The sequence below is a fragment of the Hemicordylus capensis genome, chromosome 1, assembly GCF_027244095.1.
Source record: "Hemicordylus capensis ecotype Gifberg chromosome 1, rHemCap1.1.pri, whole genome shotgun sequence".
NCBI classification, from domain to species: Eukaryota; Metazoa; Chordata; class Lepidosauria; order Squamata; family Cordylidae; genus Hemicordylus; species Hemicordylus capensis.
Genome location: NC_069657.1, coordinates 125578918 through 125591039, shown reverse-complemented (window position 1 = coordinate 125591039; position 12122 = coordinate 125578918). Strand labels below are relative to the sequence as shown.

At 42.4% G+C, this 12122-nt stretch overlaps 1 protein-coding gene across 1 annotated transcript in view; it reads left to right on the top strand.

Annotated features, from left to right (window-relative positions):
- TSG101 (tumor susceptibility 101) overlaps positions 1–11430 on the top strand; it is a 61964-nt gene extending 50534 nt beyond the window's left edge. The window contains exons 9-10 of the mRNA XM_053287052.1: positions 7350–7589; positions 11111–11430. Coding sequence (XP_053143027.1) covers positions 7350–7589; positions 11111–11200 — 330 coding nt within the window. The 3' untranslated portion in view covers positions 11201–11430. The remainder of the gene's footprint in view (positions 1–7349; positions 7590–11110) is intronic.
- The last annotated feature ends 692 nt before the right edge of the window (positions 11431–12122 follow it).

Genomic DNA, 12122 nt, shown 5'->3' with positions numbered 1-12122 from the left:
GAGGTCGTCTAACTCAAGAAACGGACACAGCTGGCGTATCAACCGAAGCTGATAGAAGGCACTTCTGGCCACTGTCTCAACCTGGGACACCAAGGAGAGACTTGGATCCAGAAGCACCCCTAGACTGCGTACCTGTTCTTTCTGGGGTAGTGTGACCCCATCCAGAACAGGCAGATCAAACTCTTCTCTCGAGTTCTGACCCGCACAATGAATACCTCTGTCTTACCTGGATTCAGTCTCAGTTTGTTATCCCTCATCCAGCCCATTACTGCCTACAGGCAGGCATTTAGGGAGGTTATGCCCTCTCCTGATGATGCTGACATGGAGAAATAGATTTGGGTGTCATCAGCATACTGATAGCACCCTGCACCAAATCTCCTGATGATCTCTCCCAGCGGTTTCATGTAGATGTTAAACAACATCGGAGACAATACGGAGCCCTGAGGGACACCAGACAAAAGTTCAGATTTTGAAGAACAGCAGTCTCCAAGGGACACCATCTGGAACCTGCCCGAGAGGTAGGAGCGGAACCACTGCAAAGCAGTGCCTCCCACCCCCAACCCCCTCAGACGCTCCAGAAGGATACTATGGTCGATAGTATGGTCGATAGTATCGAAAGCCACCGAGAGGTCCAAAAGGACCAACAAAGTCACACTTCCTCTGTCAATTGCCAGTTGGAGATCATCCATCAGGCCGACCAAGGCAGTCTCCACCCCATAGCCAGCCCGGAAGCCAGTTTGAAATGGGAAAGACCCATTGATATCAACTTCAGAGCAGCATCGGACAAAGGAGTTGCTGGCACCGGAACCATGACATTGAGGAGCTTCGCTTTCACCAGCGTCAACCCCACAACAGTCTCCATCAACACCAAGACAGTTATTGGCGTTTGATGTCAACATCCTCAGCTTCGAAGCCAAGTGAACAAACGCCTGTTGCCTTTGACATTGAGCATGATGCTGAGCACGAGGCAGAGGCAGAGCTAGACCCGACATTGGTGATAGAAATTATAAAGCTCGTGGAGTCTGGAGAGAGTACTTGATCCACTGCCACGTTCAAAGGCTTCCTTAGCCACAGACTGGATGTCAAGGAGGAGGAGAAATCGGAGCAACAGTACCAAGGACAACATTGGTATCAAATAGGAGCCCATATGGAACCACCTCAGTGCTTGGGTTGCTGCCACATAGGGTTGGGGGGATACCTCTGTAACCCTATCTCTGGAAGAATATTCTCAATTTAAACTGTGACAAATGCAAAAGACACTTACACAACTAACCCAGGCAGCGGTGACACAAGTAACATCTAACAGACATGATTGTCAAGACATGTCAGTGCAGATGATCGCACAAAGACCAATTTCCAAAATAAGAGATGTTTCCATTCAAACAAACTTTCCACCCCTACCAATAGTTCCAACAACTATCCAATCAAAAGCAGAGGGACCAATATTGGGATGTGCTGTGGCTACACAGACTTTGCCAGTGCCACAGAGCACTGCAACACAAACTTTCAATGCAAAGCACACTGAAAGGATAGACAGAAGGAATCATCTTACAGAGAAAAGCATGAAACAGGCCATGGTTAAAAGGGCCATATCTTCGGTAGAAAGCACTGCAGACACACAGGGGACTTTGAGCATCCATACAGCTGAGCGGCGAGACTCTTCGGATGAGGGGGAAAGTTATGCATCAGACTCCTCGGAGGAAGAGTCAGATGAACACATCCCTGAACCTAGCCGGAATGTATCGACAACTCCATCTGTGTCGCCAATGGAGGAGATGAAAACCTATCACCAGCAGATTATAGAAGTGGCAGAGAGGTACACGGCTTGGACCAGAAACAAAAAACTATAGATCTGGATGATCTGGTGTACAGTTTCATGAAAAGAACTGCAGGGCTACAACCTTTATACTTACCAATGCTACCCATCATTACTAAGGCTGCAAAGTCAGCTTGGGAAGTTGTCCAGACGTCCATACCAATGTCAAAGCGACGGGAAATGCTGTACAGGATACAAGAAGAGGAGAATGTGCATCTTATTAAATATCCTGTACCTAACTCACTGGTAATAGATTGTGTGTCGACTTCCAAAGGAGGAAAGCACCACACAACTCCTGCAGACAAGGAGGGGCAGAAGCTAGGTATTCTAGGCAGAAGAACATAAGCAACAGCATGCCTTACTATTAAGATCGCCAACTACATAGCTTGTTTATAAAAATATACGTACTCTTTGTGGGAAACATTGTTTGAAGAGTGCGCCAATCTGACTCTAGGGGAATTTCAGAAAAAAATTGAAAATACCTTTATGAAGACTACGCCAACAGTTGAGTAATGCAAAGCATCTTGCAGAGTTGGAATCCCTCACTTTAACATCTGCAATAATGCTTAGAAGACACTCTTGGTTGCGTGCAACTCCACTACAACAGGACATGTAGGGCTGCATAGAGGCACTCCCATTCGATGGCAAGGGGGATCACTACCAGATCATCTGTTACAAGTACAGTGAGGGAAATAAGTATTTGATCCCCTGCTAATTTTGTCCGTTTGCCCTCTGACATAGAAATGACCAGGCTATAATTGGAATGGTAGGTTTATTGTAGCTGTGAGAGACAGAATAACAACAAACAAACCCTCAAAAGCCCAGTGCCCAAAAGTCAGCGATGGATTTGCATTGTAGTGAGGGAAATAAGTATTCGATCCCCTATCAACCAGCAAGATTTCAGGCTCCCAGGTGTCTTTTCACTATATGCAGGTAACGAGCTGAGATGAGGAACACCCTCTGTAAGGGAGTGCTCCTAATCCCAGCTTGTTACAGTACCTGTATAAAAGACACCTGTCCATAGAAGCAAGCAACCACTCAGCTTCCAAACTCACCACCATGCCCACGACCAAAGAGCTGTCGAAGGATGTCAGGGACAAGGTTGTAGACCTGCACAAGGCTGGACTGGGCTACAAGACTATCGCCAAGCAGCTTGGTGAGAAGGTGACTACAGTTGGCACGATAACTCGCAAATGGAAGAAACACAAAATAACTGTCAATCTCCCTTGGTCTGGGGCTCCATGCAAGATCTCACCTCGTGGAGTTGCGATGATCATGAGAACGGTGACAAAGCAGCCCAGAACTACACGGGGGGAACTTGTCAATGATCTCAGGGCAGCTGGAACCATAGTCACCAAGAAAACAATTGGTAACACACTACGCCGTGAAGGACTGAAATCTTGCAGTGCCCGCAAGGTCCCCCTGCTCAAGGCAGCACATGTACAGGCCCGTCTGCAGTTTGCCAATGCACATCTGAATGATCCAGAGGAGAACTGGGCGAAAGTGTTGTGGTCAGATGAGACCAAAATCGAGCTCTTTGGCATCAACTCAACTCGCCGTGTGTGGAGGAGGAGGAATGCTGCCTATGAGCCCAAGAACACCATGCCCACCATCAAACATGGAGGTGGACACATTATGCTTTGGGGGTGTTTTTCTGCTAAGGGGACAGGACACCTTCACCGCATCGAAGGGACGATGGACGGGACCATGTACCGTCAGATCTTGGGTGAGCACCTCCTTCCCTCAGCCAGGGCATTGAGAATGGGTCGTGGATGGGTATTCCAGCATGACAGTGACCCAAAACACACAGCCAAGGCAACAAAGGAGTGGCTCAAGAAGAAGCACATGAAGGTCCTGGAGTGGCCCAGCCAGTCTCCAGACCTTAATCCCATAGAAAATCTGTGGAGGGAGCTGAAGGTTCGGGTTGCCAAACATCAGCCTCGAAACCTTTCTGACTTGGAGAGGATCTGCAAAGAGGAGTGGGACAACATCCCACCTGGGTTGTGTGCAAACCTGGTGGCCAACTACAAGAAACGTCTGACCTCTGTGATTGCCAACAAGGGTTTTGCCACCAAGTACTAAGACGTCTTTTGTGAAGGGATCGAATACTTAATTCCCTCACTACAATGCAAATCCATCGCTGACTTTTGGGCACTGGGCTTTTGAGGGTTTGTTTGTTGTTGTTCTGTCTCTCACAGCTACAATAAACCTACCATTCCAATTATAGCCTGGTCATTTCTGTGTCAGAGGGCAAACAGACAAAATCAGCAGGGGATCAAATACTTATTTCCCTCACTGTAAGCAACCTGTTTAACTTAAGCAATATAAAAGAAGCAGCCAATATATATTTACGTTCTCTCTCTCTCTCTCTCTCTCTCTCTCTGAAGTCTACACCCTCTTGAACATTTGCCACATTTGTTGTCAGTGTGTCAGGCACACATGCATTTAAATGAGGTGTTATTCCACTCATCAACACACCATACTCCACATTTTTCAGAGGAAACAAAATGTATTTATTGCAGTGGGTGGGAGGAAGCGTACATCCAAAATACAGAACTGAAATGTAACTTGGATAAGTTAACCGCCTAAGCCTTTGGAGTCAGGCGGTATATAAAATAAATAAGTCTCTATCTCCATGAGTCAATACTTCTTAGAAGCACTTTCTCTAGCAATTACAGCTGTGAGTCTGTTGGGATAGGTCTTCATCAACTTTGTACACCTAGATTTGTCAATATTAGACCATTTCTCTTTACAAAACTGCTCAAGTTCCATCAAGTTCCTTGGGGTGTATTGATGGACAGCAATCTTCAAGTCATGCCACAGACTTTTGCTTGGATTCAGGTTGGGGCTCGCACTGGACCACTCAATGGCATTGACCTTTTTGTTCCTTAACCACTCCTGTGTAGCTTTGGCTGTCTGTTTTGGGCTGTTGTCATGCTGAAAGGTGAACTTCATCCAGTTTCAGTTTCTTGCAGAGGTTTTCCTCAAAGACTTCTTTGTGCTTTTCTCCATTCATTGTCCCTTCTACCCTGACAAGTGCTCCAATCTGTGCCAATGAGAAACGTCCCCATAAGGTGCTGCTGCCACAATGCTTTACAAAAGGGTTGGTGTTCTTTGGGTGATGTGCTGTGTTGGGTTTGTGCCAAATATAATGCTTTGCATTTGGGCCAAAGAATTCTATTTTAGTTTTGTCAGACCACAAAACCTTTTCCCACATTGCTACAGTATTTCCTGAGTGTTCCTTTGAAGACATCAAATGGATTCAAGGTGAACTTTCTTGAGTAATGACTTCCATCTTGCCAGAGATGAGCAAAACATTTCTTTAGATACGAAATACTTGAGCAAATGTATTCTAGATACAAAATACTTGGTATACAACCAATATAAATACAAAATAGTATTTTAAAATACATCTCAAAATACAAAATTCAATGCCTGAAAAAAGGAAACAATTTTGAGATGTTCCTTACTTATTCAAACTTGTTTCCATTTCCTTTAAGCAATACAGGTTTTTCATAGATTAATTCACACATTTTGTGCCTTCTGGGGTTGTGAAATATCCCAGGAAAGGAAAATAACTGTTCTACAAGACCACTTGATGTTAGACTTGTATTATATCTATTAAATAGCAATTAGACAATGGGATACCCATTTGTCCTGCAAAAACTGTAGTATTTCCAGCTTTTTATACACTCAATCAGATCAATAATTCCAAAACAACATAATACCCTGTTTCTTTTTGCTGTGTTTCTCCATTTTCAACATCCTCCATGGGCATCTTCAGGCTTTTTGGGAAGGGCAAAATATACACAAAGTTGGTCAGTAGAATTCAAAACACAATAAGATGTATCCAGTGTTAATCCTGCTTTGAGTAGACCCATTGAAATAATTGGAAGTTAGTCATGACAAAGGCTGCAATCCTATGGTTGTGGCACAGTCAAATGAGCAGCAAGTTCTATATATGTTGAAGCAATCATATGGTCATGTCATATGGGGAGGAGAACAGTTCCTTTTACCCCAGTTACTCAGCTCCCACTTTCTTCCCTCTCTATGCTGTTCTTGAAGCACTGAGAGCAGTTGAGGTGGAGGTTTGTGTTTTTTACATAGGGATGTGTTGAAAGAGTTTTGGCACCTCTATTTCGAGGTGCTAAAACGCTTTGAGCTGCCCCAGTGGAATCATTTCAGTGGGGGATGAGCAGGCACTTTAAAAGGAGGAAGGCAGGTCTTAGCTGCCCCTCCCTTGCTCCTCCAAACAGGAAGTTTCCTGTTCCCAGCAGCCTTTGGGCAGTGTCAGGAAGGAAATGACATCTGAGCATGTGCAGATGCCATTTTGCTTATTCAGCAATACCTGTCACGTAGAGGCTGTGATTTTCAGCAATCCCACTTCCCCTCTTCAGCTGCCTGTGCCTCTTAAAAATATGTCACTGTGGATCCCCCAACCCGCGGGGACATAATTTCAAGGCCAGGTCCCGTTCTCTAAGGCATCAGATATCTGTATTACTGCTGGCTGGCTGTGCTCCTTTGGCAAGCCTCTGGTTCCTAATACAAACAGAAGTAAGGGGATTGGGAAGCAGGCTGTCTGCTTGCACTAAGGAAGGAGAGGTCCAGGAAAAGGCAATCACAGGCTTTTAAAGTTTTCAGGACACTTTCTGGATCATTGCTGTCTTTATACATGAACCATAAGAACAGCCGTACTGGATCAGGCCCAAGGCCCATCTAATCCAACAAACTGTTTCACACAGTGGCCTACCAGATGCCACTTGGAAGCCACAGGCAGGAGTTGAGGGCATGCCCTCTCTCCTGCTGTTACTCCCCTGCAACTGGTACTCAGAGGCATCCTGCCTTTGAGGCTGGAGGTGGCCTATAGCCCTCCCCTCCATGAAATTATCCAAACCCCTCTTAAAGCCATCCAGGTTGTTGGCTGTCACCACATCTCGTGGCATAGAATTCCACAAGTTGATTATGCTTTGTGTGAAAAAGTTCTTCCGTTTGTTGGTCCTAGATTTCCTAGCAATCAATTTCATGGGATGACCCCTGGTTCTAGTGTTATGTGAGAGGGAGAAGAATTTCTCTCTATCCACTTTCTCCACACCATGCATGATTTTATAGACCTCTATCATGTCTCCCCACAGTCATCTTTTTTCTAAGCTCATTAGCCCCAGGTGTTGTAGCCTTGCCTCATAAGAAAGGTGCTCTAGGCCCCTGATCATCTTGGTTGCTCTCTTCTGCACCTTTTCCAGTTCTACAATGTCCTTTTTTAGATGTGGTGAGCAGAATTGTATGCAGTACTCCAGGTGTGGCCATACCATCGTTTTGTATAAGGGCATTGTAATTTTAGCAGTTTTATTTTCAGTCCTCTCCCTAATGATCCCTAGCATGGAATTGGCCTTTTTCACAGCTGCCACTGTGAAATGGTTGTTAGAGGAGAATACCATTTCAGAGTATTAATAATGTAGTGATGATCATTAGTGTTAAAGTGAAATGTAGAATGGCTGTCGAGACATTTTAAAATATACATATATATATATTTTAGGCTGAAGTTGACAAGAATATTGACCTCCTAAAAAAGAAAGATGAAGAGCTGAGTTCTGCTCTGGAAAAAATGGAGAGTCAGTCAGAAAATAATGACATAGATGAAGTGATTGTTCCCACGGCACCACTTTACAAGCAGATTCTGAACTTGTATGCTGAGGAAAATGCCATTGAAGATACCATTTTTTATTTGGGTGAAGCATTGAGACGTGGAGTTATTGATCTTGATATTTTTCTAAAGGTAAGTTTGAAATATACACGTTCAGAGAGACACACACCAAATTGGAGAGAGCTATGAAACACAATTAAATGTCTTCTACTTTCCCCAGTAACACAGTTGGGTTTTAAATGAACACAGAGAGATGTATGTAAGCTGTCACATGCTTTTAGCACTGATTGTGATTCTTATTGGTTTTCTGCTGTAACCAGTAACAGACTAAAGTGACTGTTTCAATTCTTAAATCTTATACTAGTTTGAATATTCAATTTTCATATTCAATATGAAGGGCAGAAAGAAGCATTCCAGGTACATCATTTCTCGCCCCCCCCCCTGTTTTTACATCACAAAATTAATTTAGAGCCTCACTGTAGCATTCCAGGACGGTACAAGCTTGTGCAATGAAGTGTCTTGCTCTGTATGTATTCCATTTTCTGTTGGTCTCACTATTTTTAATGTTCTCATTTTATCCCTAATCTCTGTACTTTTCTACCCCTCATTCCTACAACTAAAACTTGCAGCCATTCTCCAGATGCCATGTGCCTTAAATCACATTTTTCCTCTTCAGATTGATAAGCAGACACCTTATTTCTTTTTGGAGTGTACAATTAATCAATCGGTCTTTATTACGGTCATAGACAAGCATATTGGAGTGCACAAGAATAGAGGCCTGCTTTATTCCACAAAAGTAATCAGTCATGGTCCCCAAATGTAACAAATCATAAACATAAGCATTTTGTTACCTGTAATAAGCACTATCCTTCTGTCTGTTCATATTGTATACATTTGAGGCTAAATGGAAGAATTTATACTTTGAGCATATATACACTACCAGATATAAGATAGAAGCTTGTAGAATAGGGCTCCTAACCTGTGGTCCTCCCAGATGTCACAATTTATTGTGTCTAGGGATGATGGGAGTTGTAGTTCAACAACTTCAGGAGTTCCACAGGTTGTCAAAACATTTTCCCCAACTTGATTTCATTTATTTTTTATTGTTAAATTTATATGCCACCTTTCATTTCAAATTTATATGCCGCCTTTCATTTCATTTCAAGGCGGTTTACAGCAAAACTTAAAAACAAGATTGTAAAAATGGCACAATTAAAATATTAAGCTACAAATATAAAACATCTGATTAAAAAATTTAAAACACAAGCATAAAAACAATACAAAGTACAAAGAGCAACAGCAGAGACAATCATATAAAAGCCTGGGTAAAAAGCCAAGATTGATGAGTAACTGTGCATTTTATAACTTCAAAAATACCTTTTTATTTGATCAGGGCCGGACCAGTTGGGGATTTATATTGCCAACATTCTGTCACGTTCTGGTGTAGACAAAACTCCATGACTCCCCTTTGGCTGTATCCTAATTAACATGAGATAAACAGCACTTATGCTGGTGATCTTGCCGAGCTCCTCTTCCCTAGGGCAGCTGGGGCTGCAGTGGGAGGGGAGAAATCCCTGGAAACTGCACATAAACATATGTGCAGTTCCATCTATGGAAAGAGGTTATGCCCCGTTTCTGGGAATCTGCTTCTCACACTACCCACATGATTCCCAAGTGTCCCTCAAAACCTAATAGCGGCTTTTGGCAGGTTCAGAAAGCTGGCCTAGAGAGGCGGGGCCAGGGAAGATCATTTGCATGAGTGCTATTGCACTTGCATTACTTAGGATTCAACCTGCTGAGTTCTGTGGAACAAAATAAATGGTATGCACTCTGGAATGCAGATGAGGGGATAAAATCGGCTTCGCATGCCAGACTGTGGGATGATCGGAGCAGGTTGTCTACAATATAGTGTATTGTCTACATCTACAATATAAAGGCCCTCCTTCCACACACCCTTCATAATAAGCATTTTGTTAGGGAGTTCTACAAGTGGGGACCTGAGTTTTCCAGAAGAAACTTAACATTTTTTATGTATGCAACCATGGCGGCCAGAATAGTATATGCGCAGAAATAGGACAATGAAATGCCCTCAAAAGAAGATTGGTTGATAAAAATTTTGGAATATGCTGAGATGGCAAAACCTACAGTATTGATAAGGGATGAAAACTTGGAATGTTTTAAAGAAGATTGGAAACCATTCTTACTATACTTAAAGAACTATTTTTCTAATATCGACTTTTCAGAAGAGTTTGAAATTTAGTAATAATAGCAGGTTGGGTAGAGTAAAATCGAGTTTGCAATGTGTAGGATATATGTTTTGAATTACTATAGCAATGGTTGACTTGTATAGTTAATGAATCACGCAGATTGGTGAGCGGGAAGTCAATATTTACTTAATTAGATGTAATGGGATTGTTAAGATATTGTAAAAACCAATAAAATTTTAAAAAGCAACAAGTGGGGACCTGAAACAACATATTGCAGGTATTTACCTCCATGCCTACTGGGATTCCAGTGGGGTAGCCATGTTTTCCTCTAGGATAATGTAAGCTATTTAGTTCTCCCTCCCCTCTCCTTAGTTTTACATGTTTTGCCTTAGGAATCCTCCCAAGTTTTGGGGAAGAAAACCTACCTTTTTTGGAGGTGGCCCTGTAAGCATTCAACCAGTTAAATTCACTGTTAGTGTGTGTGTGTGATTTGTCTTTTTGCTCAGCTATTCTAAGATGTTGCTTACTCTTGAGGAACTGGACTGACAATTGAAATAAAAAGCAATCGTCAGAGGTAGAGGGGCAAATATGGATTTAGGTGTTGGTAATGATGTAACAATGTGCACTAATTTCTGTTTAAATAAATTAGTGAATTTCAAGCAATGTTGGTTGATTAGTGTATTGAGATTTGAAGTACTCTGGCAGGAAAATGTTCCACACAATTTTCTTTTTGAATCACTTTTAATGCTTGAACTCAGTACACATCTAATGCCAGGCCTCCGTTCATCATCTCGGGCCCTGCTCATGGCCCCGCCCCCTAACAGAGATCTGGTTGGTGGAGACTAGAGACAGGGCCTTTTCAGTTGTGGCCCCTTGGGTTTGGGAATGCCCTCCCTGAAGATTTTGCCATGCTCTCTCCCTCAATGTGTCTTAAAAAACAAACACATCTTTTTAAAGAGGTTTTTTAAATATTTTATCTGCTGCTGATATCTGGTAGGTTCTTTAATTTTCATAATCCTCTGCCTTTTAGCTTTTTATTAATAACTTCTATTTTGAAATTTTAAACAATTGTAACTTTAAATGTCTTTTTAGCCTGGTCTTTGAACTTGTTTAACTTTATTAATCTTCTATTTTACATTGTATCTATTTTATTAATAATAGCATACTGGAGGGATGGGATATATTTTAAAATGTCACTGAGAAAAATTAAGTTCCACTGAAATAATTGAGACATAAGCACTTAAACCTGTTTTGGTGGGGTTTAAAGTACACTTTCTCTTCACATGTATCCATTATGTAGCAAATTCTCTTCTAGAACCTACAGTTCTAAATGTGTCTTTCAGTAGAGGACAACCTATCCAAGTTGGTCAGATCAAATGAAAGCTTATAACCTGTTTCCTGCTAATGCTCAGATAATTACCCTCCTCTTGCTTGTTCTTTTCTCAGCATGTCCGTCTCTTGTCTCGCAAGCAATTCCAACTGAGGGCCCTGATGCAGAAAGCAAGAAAGACTGCAGGACTCAGTGATCTTTACTGACCCATGGCTTAGAAAGTGATGGTGTACACAAAACGGTCATTCTCATTTATTTTTCCTTTTAATCAGTAGGTGGCCAGAATAAGTTATTACATCATTCAATTGTAAGATATTTTGAATGGATAATATATTTTCTTTTCTTTGGTAAGCCTTTTATTAATGCACTTTCTATTCTCTGTAAACTTTTTGCATTGGTGGACTGATGGCTGAATAAAATGTGTTGTGTAACACTTTTTTCTTGCACTACAGACATTTGTGGGGTGAACACCACTTCTGTACTGTCAAGTCTGTCTTTGTGAAATAATCAACTTATTTGAACACATGTAGGATTCCTACAGTGACCTGGGGTTGTCTCAGTGGTATTTGCAACAGGAAGTAATCTTCTCTATGTACTCCTATTAACTTTATGCTCTTATTATAAACTAACTTGTAATCAAAGCACAAACAGATTGTAGGAGGCTTGGATAAAATGTGCGTTGTTAATTAAAAAATGTTTTACAGCCTGCATATCTAAATATCCTGGGTAGCAGCCTTGTGCTAGCACAAACCATTTCCCTCAACCCCATCCCCCAAAAGCTGCTGCTGAGGGTCAGGGGACCTAAATGGTGGGGGTAGGGGCGAGGAGTGGTTTGTGGGTTGTATCCCATGCTGCTGTTCATGGTCCTAGATCCTCAGCAGCAGCTTTTTGGAGGGGTTCAGTTGGAAGCAGGGGGTGTGGAAGACAGTCTAGCCCCAACTGCATTGTGAATTAAGAATTCTTCCCTGTAAGGAGAGTGAGCTCATGGAAAGTGCAGCTGGCTGAGACTAATCAGCAGAACTTCTACATCCAAGAAGTTTGGGAATAGGCACAGTGGGGAAATGCCGGTTCGAATCCCCACTGGTACGATATTGGACAGCAGTGATATAGGAAGATGCTGAAAGGCAT